This window comes from Patella vulgata, chromosome 5 (assembly GCF_932274485.2).
Source record: "Patella vulgata chromosome 5, xgPatVulg1.2, whole genome shotgun sequence".
NCBI classification, from domain to species: domain Eukaryota; kingdom Metazoa; phylum Mollusca; class Gastropoda; family Patellidae; genus Patella; species Patella vulgata.
The window spans coordinates 59,422,145-59,439,427 of NC_065883.2; the positions used below are offsets into that span (position 1 = coordinate 59,422,145).

A 17,283-nucleotide genomic window follows, 5' to 3' on the forward strand; every position below is an offset into this window, starting at 1 on the left:
TTTGAAAAATAGCCGGTCTTTATCAATATCATAGAAATGACAGGTCCGCTGGTTCAATATATTGTCTGAAAACTATTTAACTTTGTCACATCAATCAGGAATAATGACACATCATATTTATTTTAATTGTGTTATTGGAGGCTAAGTTCTACTTTCGGTTTTACGGAAATTAACGAACTTTATTAATTCGTAATACTTTTCTAAGAAATTTTTATTATTACATATAAAACACGGTTTTCATTATTTCTTTATTTGCTTATCTCGTATAAATTGTAAAAACAAAAAAACAAAATTTGTTTTGAAATCCAGTGTGTAAACCCCGTAGCGAGAAGTGCGCGTGCCATTTCAGATTTGCACGAGGTAAACGAAAGAGGTTAATAATAATGTAGGTGTATTACTATTGCAGTATTGGCGTACACAAAGATTAAGAACTAGATTCCTAGACTGACGTCAGTGGCGATTCTTTTTTGATTACAATAATTACTTATACTATCGCCATAGCGTTGGGGTATGTAGGGGTCAGAGATTGGCTAACGATGGCAATTTTTTTTCTTGGGTGTCAGACGCAGTTGTCGGTTAGGATTTCTATCGTGATATCGCAGCGCTGTGGAGTGGACGCTTACTTACGGCTGGCCCCCGGATCCATTCACTTGATTTGTTTGTTGCTTGCTATTATTTCTGTGTAATTTATGGCCTGTTCACAGGTTTACCTTATCGGATTTGTTTGTAATTCTTTGATGAATAAGACTATTTGAGTATATTCATACAAATTTTTCTATCAAAAGTTTGTTTCAACTTCAATTCAAATCCCTCTGTTGAAACAGTTTAATCGGATGGAAACTACCCAATGCCCTAGTTACTTTAGTAAGGAAGTCTTAGAGACCCCTAGTGCATTCTCTTCGTTACTGGGGCATCCTTAATGACAACTAATATGAAAATAAGTCTTTTTCCTTAGGTTATTTTGGGATCCTTAGAGGCCTTACCGGGGCTTAGGCCTACCGTCTATTTTTGCAAGTGATTCTTCTTGGATATCCAAATGGAATTATTTCTTGCCACATCTGACACAAATAATAATCCAACACTATTTTCATGTAGAATTGTGCGCCACAAAAACATAAACAACATTCATTTGAATCGGTCGGCCATTATCAAATTGATGCCTGCGCAGACTGGTTCATATCTGCGCTCAGCCAATATTCCAAATTTATAAATGGAATTTTACCGTTATTGAAAATTCTGGCTGTACTTAATTACATATTAATCAAGTTTATGTATGTTGAATACGTCAATTTTAGTGGTATCGCCATTGACAGTACAGCAAGAATTTTCGTTTACGGTAACATTGCATTCTTAAATTTGGAATATTGGCTGCGCTCAGACGTGACTTTCACAATGGCGGATCATTTCATATTAATTCTGATTGTGTTTTTGGATCACTAAGTTCTACACTCGATGCCAAATTCAAAGTTTATTTACTGCAAAAACAAATGTACATAACAATTGACAAAATTGAGATAACAATCATCTGTGGATAATTTCATGAAAGAATTCACTACAAATGCACAAAACTGAAACATCAGAACCATGAAACAAAGCAGGCGTCAGTTGAAGTCAATATCGGGTTTGTCCAACCTGAGCTCTTACACATGCCTGAAGTTGCTTTGGCATGGACTGGCACAGATGTCTCGCTACACGCTGTGGGATTGTTTGCCAATGATTTTCGAGTGCCTGTGCCAACTCTGCAACAGTTCATGGTGGCATGGCTCGAGTTCGAACCCGTCCAAGTTCATCCCAAAGGTTCATGTCGGGATCGAGGCTAGGCCCAAAATTCTCGGTTAAGATTGGACCAATTTGACTTAAATTTTCAGCAAATTCCCTTTACATTATCTAGTAGGAACTGCCAGCTCTTATCTAATCTCCCATAATGTATCTTTAAATTGTTTGATGAATATAGACAAAATAACAGTATTTATATTTATAATACCATGTTCCGATGGGGTCAAAGTTGAAGACAATTACAAGGGAAGCGAACACGTGTGTAGTAAATTCCTATGAAATTGCGGACATTAGTGACATGTTAAGTAATCTAACTTATTTTGCATTTAAATTTTGCATTTAAAAATCCAAAGGTTTAGTGTTCAATATTTACATGTATGTCAGAACAATTTATCAACCTGATTGGAACAGTTCATTTGATGACCTGTCAAAGTAGGGAAAAATGAAGTAAAGAAATGGCATGAATGAATGTTAACTTAAAAGCATATCACTAATAATTTAGACCTTTTATTATGATCAAGTCTCAAGATGCCTGGCTATTGTTCAACAAATATTTTAAACTATAAAAATTTATTAAATGTGAATAAATCACAGATGCATTATATTGCTGAAATAGAAATGGCATTAAACTCAAAAAAATATTCCATCTCAATAATTAACAATTACCTCCTGTATATTTCACAAACACAGGTCACAAGAAAGTTCATTAACCGCTGCCTAATCCCCACAACCTCCCCATCCATGAAAGGGCACCAGTATTATCATTTCTATATGGTTATTGCTAGGTCATCATTTGTTCTGCCACAGGTTGTTTGTTTAAAGGTCAAATACATTCAGTGCAATTTCCGGAATTGTTAACCCAAACTTTATGAACAGCAAGAAATAAAACTCGAAGTTGGCCATAAACCTCAGTTTTTGAAAATGAAGTAATATTAATAATATAGTGTGAAAATGCATAAGAGAATTTTGCCTTAATGGTAATGTTTTATTTAATGGTATTTAAAATATTTGCCACCTCGGTTACCACTGATTGCTGTCAATACCAGTTAATATAATTATCTATAGATATACTGCATTTTAATCTTTCAGAAATATGGGAACCAGAATATATATTGGAAGGTTGTCATATCACGCAAGGGAGAAAGATGTTGAAAGATTTTTCAGGTCTTATGGAAGAATTCGGGATGTAATGCTTAAAAATGGATACGGTTTTGTGGTAAGTTTAATTTTGATTTGTATCTAAGAAATATAAAAAAAAAAACTTTAATGCTATTAGTAGGCTATGCATAATATTTTTATTAATTAATTTTGATGCCATAAATATGTGTCTTGATTTTACAATGAGTAAATGTTGCGGCAGAGATTTGTATGGGGCGCTAAATTCGGTTAATCATTTATTTTACAGACCCTAGTATCTAGTCTAAATCTGTACCAGGTACATCATATAATATATTTTCAGGAATTTGAAGATCATAGAGATGCTGATGATGCTGTTTATGAACTGAACGGAAAGGAGTTGTGTGGAGAAAGGTAAGAATCGGATGACCATAAATGAAAGATTTTTGTGCTATTTTTAGAAATAGATGAGATGTTAGTGAGTGGTCAGATGTGATGCTAGACGATGATGTAATTAAAGATGATGGTCGAAGTAAACCAATAATGAGTAAGATTATTTCATACTGGTAAAAGCAAGTACCTAATATTTTTTTCCAGGGTATTTCTTGAAATTGCTCGTGGATCTCGGCGATCAAGTAGTAGCAGCAGCCATAGCCATAGTTACCACGGAAGTGGAGGTGGTGGTGGTGGAGGCGGCGGTGGTGGTTATCGAAGAAATAATACGCCATCCTGGTTGACCAAGTAAGATACATACCTTATGCTTTAATGTCATTTTATTTCAGGGTGACACTAGAGCATGCTAGAGGTGTGAGAGGGGAACAACAACACCGGGACAGCTACAGTAGGGACAACCGCAGAGGGGGATATTCAAGAGGTAGAGGTGGAAGGGGAGGATATGCTGACAGAGCACGTTATGCTGAACGTATACAAAATAGAAATGAAAAGTAAGGTGCTCTAGAGTAGAATGCTCTGATTAACAGGTTTATAACAATCTTAAAACTTCAATATATTAACTGGTTTAAAATCTTAAATTTTACCATTTCATGTAAAGTATATACAGTCTAGACTCTTTATCATAATGTCTATCAACGAATTGCTTTCTTCTGTTCAAATGTGGTTGATTTTTGTGCCTTGTTAGAGAAAGCAGGGGTCTTTTAAAATGTTTGTCTATTGCCACTTTTGGAACACAATATTTTGCTCGGGTTAAGCAAATTGATTGCTTGATACATAAGAAAAGATTACCGGGTAATGTGCAAGTAATTGATTTTGAGTTTGAGGCGGAAGACATAAGCCTTGCTGTTTTGTAAGTAAAATTTATTGATGGAATAAATTGATCTTATGTTATTAGATATGGTCCACCTACAAGAACTGAGAATAGAGTTATCGTTGAAAATTTATCATCAAGAGTGAGCTGGCAGGTATGTGTGGCCAAGTTATTGTTTAGATTAGTTGTAAAGTAATTATTTGTACATGATGCATAAATTCACTTCCTTAACCATTGCTTTAGATTCATTATAATCATAATTTCATGTAGTAATAGTATTATAGTATTTTATCAGAAAATAAATGTAATATATTTGTTGTCTTCTTGAAAGATATTGAGAGATGAAACAGGTGTTGAGGGAATCCAAGTTGACCTGTGGTCCTTAGACGATAATTATATGCACAGATGAGGTACATAGCCCACCTACTGTGTATGGTCCTCTGATGACTCCTCCTTTACGGACGGCACTTAGATGTCCATAGTAGTTTGGTTTATTCTCGAACACCAGATGTTCTCTGAAGTCAGACGATCTGTTTTTGGCACAAGTTTTGCAAGCTTAGAAAATCTTACTGAAGTCTGGCTGTTAACATGAGAAAAGAAATCGGATGATAGATTTGAGATGTCACAGGCTTTAGAGTAGATGCTATCTCAATGATGCCCTAGTTATGGTTATTTCTGGAATTGGCCAGCCTTTCAACTAATAGAGACCACTGTCTCAAAATGGGTTAATGTTGCTGGTTGTTGAAGCTAGCGATGATGTACTCGATGTTAAGATGTAGGCAATAAATGGGTCGCTCCACCCCCCTGACCCTCCCTTGAGGATGATCATGAGTAATAAAGAACCATTGTAAGAGGTAATTCGATATGTAGTGATTTTATAGGAAAATTTATAAGCGGTCTTTTATTAATTCTTGCAGTTACACGATAAACATATTTAGAATGGTATGGTTTTTCACTCCCAAGACACAAAATTTGAAGATGATATACACTTATCAATTATTTTGAACATAATCTTGTAACATAATTTCATTTGTCTCGAATGATTTGTATTAAATTGACAAGTTCAATGTTTGTGGTGTAGGGAGGCTGATATATGCCCAATCGAAGGAATGAATGCATTTTGCAGTTAGTAGTAAGCATTTTATTTTACAGCAAGTGGTAAGTTCTTAATCTTGAACTTATATTTTGAAAGGTTGTTTTTTTTATCAGCATTGTATTATCTACATTATAGGATCTGAAAGATTATATGAGACAAGCTGGTGAAGTAACTTATGCTGATGCTCACAAGAAACATAAAAATGAAGGGTAAGTAAACAATACTTCGTATTTTATAGGCGTTTTTACGAGAAACCAATTAGGGCTAATCGATTTGCATTTCCTTTCCAAACACATTTACGACAAAAATTAGCCTAATCGGTTTCACCTAATTGTCGTATTTACCACGACGATTTGCCAAATCGATTATGCAAATGTTCCAACTTGCTCGCCTGCCAGATTGACGATTCGATTTCCAAGATGGCGTCCCCAACAAGGTATACGACGTGCCCGACGTTAGATCATTTTCTTTTGAAATTCACGTTAAAATATGAATATTATGAACATTCCTAATAAAAATACGGGGCATTTGGGGACAGTCAACTGGTACAACTTTTCGTTTTTATTTTTGGGCGGTGTCGCCAAGAACATAAAGAAAAGTGAATTTTTTTAACATTTTTCCTCAAATTCTTCAGGCTTCAGCCATCTTGCGAGGTAACTCATCGCGTTTACGAGAACCAATTCGAATACCAACTCGAAACCTATGTCTTTGTACAAAATGAGATAGGTAATCGAAACCAATTTGTTTTCTCGTAAAAACGCCTTATGTCTTGTTCCGGACATTAACATAGTCTTGGTAAAAAAATAAAAAAAAAATATGCATAGTTGAAAGTCAAATGCTTGATATAAATTTGAGAATATTGCCAATTTCAAAATAATTCAATGAATACAATTGCACCAGTATTTTGTTTGTTAACTGTCAAGCTTGTATCACATTTTTCTACCAATACTAATAATGCTTCATATTTTTTTTTCTTTTTGGTCATGGCAGAATTGTGGAATTTGCTTCCTCAACAGATATGCGTAATGCTATTGAGAAATTGGATGGTACAGAAATAAATGGCAGAAAGATACGAATTATAGAAGACAGACCAAAGAGAAGAAGGTATGTTATAGCTTGGGTGGAAGGGGGGGGGGGTGAGTTAATGAGATTTGGTGTTATGATGTTCTAATATCATCTTTCGGGTCTGAAGACCTTGATGACAACATAACCATTGCTGAACACCATTTCATACCCGTCTATATGAACCCAGAATTGCTTCAATTTTAAATTTAAGGTGAAGCCACCATTGAGACAACATAAATTATAATTAATTTTAGTGACTGAGTTGGATTCACCTATTTAGGCAGTGTTGGATTCACCTATTTAGGCAGATCTTTTAGTATTGTGGGAATCCCAGAAAGATTGATTTGGTCTTGATTGTCCCCCACCTTTCGATGAAAGCAGGGGACTATTAAAATGGGTCCATCCGTCTGTCTGTCCGTCAGACTTTTTGGGACAAAATAACTTTCTAATTGAGCTAGAATGTTCAAACTTGGTGTAGGTGTTTATTAGGTTAATGCCTTGGATTTCAAAGATGAGCATTTTCTACTTAGGGTCAGCAAAGATGAGCAATTTGATTGGTTGATGCTTTGGGACACGATAACTTTAGTTCTAAGTGAGTGATGAAACTTGAAGGTATAGTTTCATTACATCAATACCTTGACTAAGTTCGATGATGAGCATTTTCTGCTCATGGTAAGCCGAGTGATAAGCAATTTGATTGGCTGAGACTTCGGAACACATAACTCTCCTAATTGAGCTAGAATGTTCAAACTTGGTGTAGGTGTTTATTAGATCAATGCCATATGGAGTTCGAAGATAAGCATTTTCTGCTTAGGGTAAGCAATTTGATTGGTTGATGCTTTGGGACACGATAATTTTAGTTCTAATTAAGTGAGAGTGATGAAACTTGGTGTATAGTTTCATTACATTAATGCCTTGACTAAGTTCGATAATGAGCATTTTCTGCGTTAAGCAATTTGATTAGTTGAGACTTTGGAACATAACTCTCATTCTAATTAGGTGAATGTCTTGATGAAGTTTGAAGATGAGAATTTTCTGCTTAGGGTAAGCAGAGATAAGCAATTTGATTGGTTGATGATTTGAGACACTTTAGTTCTAATTGAGTGGGGACACTTGGTGTATAGCTTTATTACATCAATACCTTGACCAAGTTTGATAATGAAAATTTTCTGCTGAGGGTAAGCATAACGATAAACAATTTGATTGGTTAAGACTTTGGAACACAATAACTCTCCTAATTGAGGTAGACTGTTCAAACTTGGTGTAGATGTTCATTAGGTGAATGCCTTGATGGAGTTCGATGATGTACATGGTCTGCTTAAGGTAAGCAGACACGAGCAATCTGATTGGTTGATGCTTTGGGGCACGATAACTTTGGTTATAATAAAGCGAGAGCGATGAAACTCTGAATATAGATTCAAAGAGCAGCTTCGGTTGGATTTTAGGACATTATGGTGATGGTGAGAATTTTCTGCTTAGGCTAAGGAGCGATAAGCAATTTGATTAATCAAGACTTTGGAACATAACAACTCGGCTTTTAATTGAGGTAGAATGCTTAAACTTGATGTATGAATGTCTTGACTAAGTTCAATGATTAACATTTCGAGGTGAAGCTGAGCAGAGCTAATCAATTTCATTGGTCGATGCTTTGGACAAGATAATCTTGATTCTACCTGATAGTGATGAAACTTAAGAGTATAGTTCGATTGCTCGATACTTTTGAAAAAATAAATGTGCTATTAATGTGTCATCTATTTATTTTGGGATTTCGGCGGGGGACATCAGCCTTACTGTTGGCTTGTTTCAAATACAAGGGCACTGACTTAACAAGAATAAAGTAAATTTTCAGTATTTATATTTAGCCTAACTTTTGTTCCGGTGGGATTTATTGAGCATTATGACGTTGTGATGTTCTAATATCATCTTTCGGGTCTGAAGACCTTGATGACAACATAATTTTTGCTGAACGTCGCTTAAAATATTTATATATGTGTATATGAAATTAACGTTTTCTACTATCAATTTAATTGGCTTATTAATTTGATTTTTACAGCAGGAGCAGGAGTCGTAGCCGATCTCGGTCTAGAAGAAGTCGCTCGCGCAGTCGATCCCGGTCTAGGAGTCGTTCAAGGAGCAGAAGCAGGAGTCATAGTAAATCCAGAAGCAGAAGTGGGAGTAGAAATGGCAAAAGAGATTCAAGATCGCATTCAAAAAGCCCACCTAGGGAAAAGTCTAAATCAAGATCACGATCTAGATCACGTTCTTATTCACGTTCCAAGTCTAGAACTCCTGCTAAAACAAACGGTGAAGAAAATGCTACTATTCATGAACAAGATGATTAAATTTTATGTTTTTAAATATATTAATATACACATTATACAATATGTGGATAAAATAAGTTACTACTTGTACATAAATTGTGCCACATGTAATGAAACTAGACATTTGCTTACATTGAAAACCTAAGCAATTGGTAGTGAATTTAATATTGTATGAGTAAATGGTTGCTGGTGCAATCTGTTATGTTAAAACTAATTTTGAATGTATATACTAAACATCCCCATTGTCACCATTTCACTTTTATGTAAATAAAATCATATGAAATACTTAGCTTTTCACAGTGATACTGACCATATTTATCAACGCCAGGCAATATGTCAATTCTTCATTAAAAATGCAGTATGTAAGATTTATAGGAAGAGCTGGCTGTTCTTGCTATAATAACCGTAATTGAAAAATTCATTCAATTTACTTTTATAATCTGAGTAGTTTGGACAAGATCCTAGCATAGATTATTGATCATTATGAACAGTATTTGATTTTTTATTTTATCCTCCAATTTTTAAATCTCGACCTTCCAATGTCCTAGAGAGTTGATTATGGGATTGTCATTAAGTAAATGTTTAAATAGTTTTTATAACATTGAGGCAAGAAAAGACCAGCAATAAGCAGATTTAGCGCTTACATAGGAAAAAATATAACCTACAAAGGGTAGCTTTCTTAACTGAAATACTGATGTCACTTCTTATGGGGTAGGGGAGCTTTTGTTGGACTTGCGTCTTCTGCATGATCATTCACCTGAAATGGTACATCTTCTGGTGCATCCAACTACAGGACAAGGCCATACTTAAATTGCATCCAAATGGCAAGTCAATATATCATTTCCAGTCAAAAATCTTTTTATTTAGGGGCCTGAACAAAGTTCCGTATACATGTATATTCTTGACATTTTGGGAAAGGTAGATGGTCTCGTGTTCATGGGAGCATTCATTCACAAGACACTTAAAACTCAGAAGTTTTCAGGTATTCCCAGATTTGTCAGAATTCTTGGCAGCAAAAAAATGTCCGTTCGATAACATCAACGAAGACGATAGTAGCGCATCCAGAAGCTGGGGGAGGTTGACACATCCAGAATCACACCTGCAATGAATGTTCACAAAATACTGGCAATATAACCTGAACGTCCCGTTAAAACAGATCGTAATGATAGTTGTTCACCGGAAAGCAGTTTTTTCAAGTTGGCATAAAGTGAAGTCATGATTTTATTTTATTAAATTTTTGTTAACCTTTGGGGCCAGTGACAACCATGAGCAATCAGAAGTGGGGGGGGGGTCTCTTCCCTAAGAGAATTTTGAAAAATTGAGTCGATATTCTGCCATTTGAAGTCATTGCTGGGAGCAAATTGTGAACGTAAGGGATATAAATGAGGTCATTGCTGAGAGCAAATCATTGTGAACGTGAGGGACAGAATCGCCGCGCCCTAGGCATTTGCCTCTGTTGCCCTCGCCATGGTCCGTCACTGGACCACAGAGGAGTGAAGGAAGGTGCTATAAACGGAATCCAGCGCCGTAGGCATAACATAAAAATTATGGCAAATTCTAGTAAACGAGAGGATAAGAAATGGTACAGAATCTCGAGGCCCGTTTTCTGAGAGTTGCCATAAAATCTGTAATCTGTCGATCTACTCACTAGCGGTACTACTGAGCTACGGTATTAACTGTGACCGTGAATATGATAGTGGTGGTATGATAGACTACTAAGACAGAGGAGTGGAGGCGACGAGGGAATTTCAGATAGGCTAACTGCATGCATGAGCGTCTCAATTTTTGGGACTGGGCTTGAGGGGACTTTGTTTCATGGTGGGGTCGCTTACTAATTGGTCTCATGGGGCCCTTGCCTTTACGCCTACCTTCCGCGCCCGGCGGGAGGGGCTGGGGACGATCGGAACGCCTATCCAATTTTCTGGTTTTCAGTCAAATTTGATATGGGCCTCCTCTTGTCAGTTAATGATTATTAATGTCTGTGAACTATCGGGTGGAATAGATCAATGGTGCTGTTATTAAAATATTGTTTTGTTGAAACAGTTAACTTTTCCGAGGAAATGTTTAGCCTGTGGATTAAGTTTTGAATAGGATTCATATTACTCCATTAAGTTGGTACCATTCAACAGTTGGTAACATTGATTCGTGATCCCATGGTTGACTTATTTAAAAAATACCAAGCTCCAGGGCTCTACTCGTGTAGCTCGGTTTCGCTCATAAATCAATAAATGTGGATTAACCACCAATTTAATATTTTGATTTAGGTTCTAATCGCTGAGATGATCAAAACGTCGCCCAAATAATAACCCCCGTGACGTATATTAATTATTATACTATTTGTAGGGGACAGTCTTCACACTGATCCGCAGTGAATATTTGCTTGGCCGCGACAATCACTGATAAGGATGACATTGATGCGGCTTAATGAGCTAGAAATATTAACTTTTTTCCTGCGACAAATTAAATTCTAAAACATTTTTTGTATGTATTGAAAAAATTAATAAAGGCGTTTGACGTATTTGTAGGTAAAAATTATTTCCGATTTAGTGTAAATGGGTATTAAATTGACTAAAATGCAGCATTCTCTCCGAAGCAGTTATGTCTTATGTAAACAATGCACGCGCCATTCAGCCAATGATTCACACCGCGTGCTGTGACAGCACGTGTTAAGGCAGTCATCTATGACAGAGATATTATACGAGACTCGTAATTCTCTGTGAAACAGATTGGACAGTCTTGTCTTTCAATTATAACCTACGTTCCCGAATCTTAAGGTATAGGGGAACATTTCATTACGAAAAAGGGCAGGGTATGTCAAGAAATAAATTGTGCTTTTTATACGGCTATAGATTATAGGCTAATATAAATTATGAATATTTTCAATATTAAATACAACACAACGTCACAAGTCAATGACTGAATGAGAATGATTATGATAATCATTTTATTTTTCTCGCCACTTCCCATCCCATTTAAAAGTGCCAACGTCCACTACAATCCACAAGTGTGATATCTCAGACAAGGTAAATTTGGAATGCAAAAATTAGTAAGTACATAGGGATTGACGTCCGCTTCTCACTCGGACATGGAAGTTGAATTTCTACCCCGAAGATGCAATTAACGGAGTCTGCAACAACGAACAGGTGTGACGTCAAACAGCGCACGCGCTAATATTACTTCCTTTAGGCACGATTAACTAGTTCTTGCAACTCCTGTTCATCACCATCATTAAAAGCGTCCTGTTGATTCTGACTCTATTGCTTCGTGTAGCATTTACAGTGTTCCATTTGTCGATTAGGAAGTCTTCACATACAAATTTTGTAAGTTTAACAAAGGCTAAGTATTAACTCTTTGCTGTTTTTAGACGAAATTAAACCGTACATGGTGTATTAATTAGTATTATGTCTTGCTTAAAACAGCATGTTGATGTCTGTGCTAGAAAATGATACACATTTATTTAGCCGAGACCCTACCGCATGACCCAATTTCTTGGATAAGCCGCCATTGTTAATGTTTCTGGATAAATCTATGAAAGACTGTTAGAATCGTTATCTAGAAGTGTTGAATCGAAGATAGGGCTAAGTAAAATCAGGGAGTTTTTCATCGAAAAAAAAGAAATGTCGCTTGAATGGTCATACTCGGTCAACTCGATGAGTAATTTAATTAATATTATTTTAATAATCATATAAAATAATTTCTTGCCAGTCACGAATCGGATTTTTTTTCCCGTCATTCACTTTGAGACGAAATTTATTAAATGCTATTCCTTGCCCTTGGAGCTATCCTCTAATTCTATTTTTAGCGAAATATATGATATACAATTAGCCATTAAAAATAACTGGTACCATATTTGATTAACAAAGATTTATTCAAGTTCAAGTTATTAATTATTTCAATCCCTGTGGATATTTGTCCATCAGATCTAAATCACTAAATGTCCCTATAACCAGTTGGTCCATGGTTTGCCAAAATTGCTAACCCGAACCTCACTATCATTAATATATAAAACAGTGAAAAAGTTTTACGCGATAGACGATACTCGATGCATGAAAACCTGGATTGAACCAGGACTTCTTAGTTAGTGAATCATTTCCTGGTCAACGTAGCATTGTGACTTTGTGTTAAAAACAAGTCAAAAAGGAAGTATTATATTTGATATGAAATAGGCATGGCCTAGAAGTACATTGTAGAAGTTTGCTAATGTTGGTAAAGCCAAAGGGAATGATTGTTAAAATTTGTTGGGGTTTAACATTGCTACGCATACTGGTACCCTTTTCCTATTCTTCATATTCATTTTCTTTAATTATTTTATAGGAAAATGGGAACTAGAGTTTATATTGGTAGATTATCCCATCATGCTCGAGAGAAAGATGTTGAAAGATTTTTCAGGTCTTATGGCAGAATTCGGGATGTTATGCTGAAAAATGGCTATGGATTTGTTGTAAGTACATTTAAAAGAAATAATTTCTTGTTTAGAATATAGATTTAAAGCAGCTAAATCGCTAATATTCCTAACCTAGAAATTGACACATATGGGTCGCAGCGCATATTATAATGTAATATGAATGTATATGAACTGATTTACATTCAATCGTTTCCGTTTTTACTCTTGTTTCAAATCAGTTATGTTCGGCGAAATACGTCAGAAGTCTAAATTGAATTGCAATCTCTACCGTCTGGTTATTCCAGTCTACACTGATAGTATTTATTGCACATACTCTCCAGATAACAATATGGTGTCACTGTTTGACATGAATTGTGAAATATGTCTAGCCTTCGTTCTTCGAGTCCCTTGTTACAAATAGTGCTGAAATGCATTATGGTACACGGTTCGTGTACCAATGGTAAAATGGTTATTTTGTCTAAAATATTGGATATCAGAAGCCCATCTTTTCCTGGTAAGATCACAACATCAATTTTTGATTTAAATTGACAATTAATTTGTGTTTTCAATGTCAAAGACTTTGGATGATATTGATTTAGAGACTTAGCTACTTTAAAATTAACAGCCAGACATTGATTTTGGCACAGCATTGTATATAAATTTTCTTTACAAAATTTGTTCTCACATTGAAACAAAATTCCAATCTTTTCAGGAATTTGATGACCATAGAGATGCAGATGATGCTGTTTATGAATTAAATGGAAAGGATTTGTGTGGAGAAAGGTAAAAACATTTTTGTGGTGAAACCAGATTTGGATACATCCAGAACCTGAATATGGGAATTCTGTGAAATGTGACTTTGATAATAACTGTCAACTCTGTTAATGTAGCTTCTTTATCTTTCAGAGTTATAGTCAATCATGCTAGAGGACCAAGGGGAGGTGATGATTATAATCGTAGAGGAGGAGGAGGGGGTGGTGGGAGTTATTCCCGTGGAAGAGGTGGTCGTGGATTTGGAGGAGGATATGGTGATAGAAGGGGTGGTGGAGGAGGAATGAGGAATGATAAGTAAGACTGATTGATTCCAATGCTATTCAGATTATATTTTAAAGTTTTAATGTTTTTCTGTGGCTTGATGCACTTACAGGTCAGGTATGTTAACATCATTTAATTATATAGGAAGAATACTTAACCTGAGAGTGAGATAGAAGTGTCGTAATTAAATAATATTTTGATTAGCAAAGAAATAATGAAATTTTGTATGGAATAGGTACGGACCACCAACCCGAACTGGTTACAGAGTCTTAGTTGAAAACCTTTCATCACGAGTTAGTTGGCAGGTATGTTTGATGTTGATATATTGATTATTGTTTGACTTGGATATTCTTAATTATGGCACCCTTTTTTTCCATGAGATATTTCTATATTTCAATCTTGTTCATTTGCTTCATATTCATGCCATAATAATATCATGATTATTTTATTTTGTAGCATATATGAATTCTAATTAAATGATACATATGTTATGAAAGGAATTAGAGAGAGGAAAGGGTGATTTGCGGCTCTAGCTTGGAGTCTTTAAGGTCCCGAAATCTGGGTTCTTCCTGTTTCAAATCTGAAGGTTGAATATTTCACTGGCAATATTGATGTCCATCCTACTCCTAGCTTGGTTCATTTCGAACATCGGATGTTCCCCAAGATCACAAGGTTTTGAGAAAAAAAATACCAGATCAGAATTATTGAAATAGGAGAAGCCGGGCCATGTTTTCTTGTAAAGAATTGGTGTTATTTCTTGTGATGTCCTACTCGTCTTTGACTTGGTTTGGTCTGCTCTTGTATCATGAAGTGGCTTAAAAATCACTGGTCTTAAGGAGAGTTAACTATGAGTGGCTAGATGTTTGGAAGTATTATTGGGCATTATAAAGGGGTCAATCCACTCTCTGACCCTTCAATTGAGGATCTAAATTTGAATTAAACAGGCTATTGTAGAGGTAAATTGATCATAGACAAATTTATATTTACATACTTAGTAATATAAATCATAGCTTAAATAATTTGATTTAGTTAAGAAAAAACTCACCATGCTGTACAAATTTATGGTAATTAAAGAAAATTTACAAAATGAACATGAGGATGAGGACTAGATTATATAATTACATTATATGCAAATGTTATATTTTGAGACACAGATTTGAACAATTTTACGTAACTAAATCATAATTTATGTTATATTTTGAGACTATGATCAGAAATATTTATTTGTTGAAAACCTTGGACAATAATGAAAGTGTAAACTTGTTTATAGCTCTATAGAAGTGCAGAAGATATTTTGTAAAGTACTTTATTTTACAGCAGTCACAGTGTAAAGTTTAAAATCTGAATCGACAAGTTTTTTTCCACTTCTTTAATATTATCTTATCTACATTATAGGATCTGAAAGATTATATGAGACAAGCTGGTGAAGTAACATATGCTGATGCTCACAAGAAACAGAAGAATGAAGGGTAAGCATTTGTGCATGAAATATTTTGCACATAGGCACTACTGTGAATGTATGCACAGCTACTTTCGGTATTAGTATTTGCAACAAACAAAAACTGCTTTTCCAATTTTGTGAAGTTGTCATTGAAATAAAATGGGGTTTTATTTTACCACTGCACGTTCTGAACCAACTAGGCTAAACCACAGTTTTTAATCCCATCCGATCGATTAGACACCGTTTCTTGCCAGGCCCTCCTCCCTTCCTGCACCATGGAAAAGTCTGTAGAGCTTTCTTGACCAACACTGGATAGAACCCAGAACCTCTTTGACACTGAGCAACCATGACTCCCACTCCCAGTTTTCTTGGAACGCGAGCTATTGCTTGACCGGCTATAGGTTGATTGATTGCTTCTCCCCAAATTACTAAATGATGAAAGGCATTAACTATTTGTCCTTTTATGTCTAACATAATTTGTATTGCAGTGTTGTAGAGTTTGCCACATCTTCAGATATGAGAAATGCCTTGGAGAAACTAGACGGTACAGAGATCAATGGTAGAAAGATCAGACTCGTTGAAGATGGTCCTAAGAGGTATTTAAATAAATTCATTTTATTCCGTAGTAGTTATGTCTTTATAGAATTGTTATTGTACAACATATTTCATAACTGTTCAAGGATATACAAATAGAATTTATTCCAGTAAATTTGTTAATGTATCAAAGTTACTATCCTGAAGATAAAGAAGTGTGTAATTTGTTGGGCATTTAAAACAAAGTGCTGTTCAATATACAAAAAAAAATTAATTCCTATTGCAGGGGTAGCAGAAGTCGTTCCAGGGACAGGCGAAGTCCTTCAAGGAGTAGATCTCGAAGTGATAGTCGTAGCAAATCCAGGAGTCGAAGTGGCAGTAGAACTGGTAAACTGGACTCCAGATCTCGTTCAAAGAGCCCTGTGTAATAATCCTTATCATTGACTTTAAAGGAGTATATTTTTTAACTACCGTTGAAAAGTATTAACAAATTGCTATGAATAACAAGTGTAAATATTCATTGTCCTCACGTTTTTTTTTTTATTATCAATGTTTGTTTCACCTTTGAAATAGAATATTAAATTAACAACCAACACTCGGTTGGTAATTATATATTGATGATTAAATATAAATGACCAAATACAAGGTCTTTGATAATTAATCTTCCTTAATCAAATGTAGTAAATATATGTAAATGACTGCTTGAAGAGACGATCATGTAACTTTAATATATTTGTTTTTATTTTAGTTTTGTTATATACCTTGTCTAGTAAATCTTGCTGTTCATTTTATTTTTACATGCAATTTCTTCATTGAATTTTGATCATCTTTTTTCTTTTGTTTAGTCCATTGTCATTGTATGAGTATGTTGTCTGTGTTGAAAAAGGAGCGTGTATAAAATGAGATTTCAGTGCTGAGACAAAAGGTGTATAACTATTTGTATACATTTTGTAGTATTTATGTCTTATAGAAATAAACGTTTGTTTGGACAAAATGTTGTTTTTTTTTTTACTGGTGTTAGATTGCATAAGAAAAAAAAAAGTCATAAGTCCTTTCTGTAAATATTTTGGATATATTATGAATGCAAAGTAATTTTTTTCAACTAGCAAATAATACATCATCATCGAGTGAGAGAGCAAGAAATTGGGTTTAATGTCCGCTCAACAGAAACTAAGTCATTTCAGTACTAACATGGTAATGTTTATTTCAATAATTTGTTTGCGTATCTTTAGCAGTGGGGGGTGTGGGGGG

The 17,283-nt window shown here is 35.1% G+C and overlaps 2 protein-coding genes and 1 non-coding gene across 5 annotated transcripts; all 3 read left to right on the forward strand.

Annotated features, from left to right (window-relative positions):
* The first annotated feature begins 330 nt into the window (after positions 1-330).
* On the forward strand, positions 331-8,927 carry LOC126820342 (serine/arginine-rich splicing factor 5). 3 transcript variants are annotated; one of them, XM_050548224.1, is made up of 8 exons: positions 331-385; positions 2,866-2,992; positions 3,236-3,306; positions 3,490-3,633; positions 4,241-4,310; positions 5,388-5,461; positions 6,243-6,356; positions 8,371-8,927. In XM_050548224.1, exons 2-8 carry the CDS (start codon positions 2,870-2,872, stop codon positions 8,657-8,659), a joined length of 885 nt encoding a protein of 294 aa, XP_050404181.1. In that variant the 5' UTR covers positions 331-385; positions 2,866-2,869; the 3' UTR covers positions 8,660-8,927. The 3 variants fall into 3 exon arrangements, with proteins under 3 accessions (XP_050404181.1, XP_050404177.1, XP_050404179.1); XM_050548220.1 differs by lacking the exon at positions 3,490-3,633 and adding an exon at positions 3,675-3,836; XM_050548222.2 differs by lacking the exon at positions 3,490-3,633 and adding an exon at positions 3,675-3,836 and having other exon boundaries at positions 337-360.
* Positions 6,405-6,478, forward strand: LOC126822809 (small nucleolar RNA SNORD2). The gene has a single exon (XR_007681021.1). It is a non-coding gene; the product is annotated as a small nucleolar RNA SNORD2 (small nucleolar RNA).
* Positions 8,928-11,807: 2,880 nt separating the features above from the next.
* LOC126820343 (serine/arginine-rich splicing factor 6) lies at positions 11,808-17,026 on the forward strand. Its single transcript, XM_050548225.2, has 8 exons — positions 11,808-11,958; positions 12,953-13,079; positions 13,735-13,805; positions 13,929-14,090; positions 14,293-14,362; positions 15,453-15,526; positions 15,987-16,094; positions 16,319-17,026. Exons 2-8 carry the CDS (start codon positions 12,957-12,959, stop codon positions 16,458-16,460), a joined length of 750 nt encoding a protein of 249 aa, XP_050404182.1. The 5' UTR covers positions 11,808-11,958; positions 12,953-12,956; the 3' UTR covers positions 16,461-17,026.
* Positions 17,027-17,283: the final 257 nt, after the last annotated feature.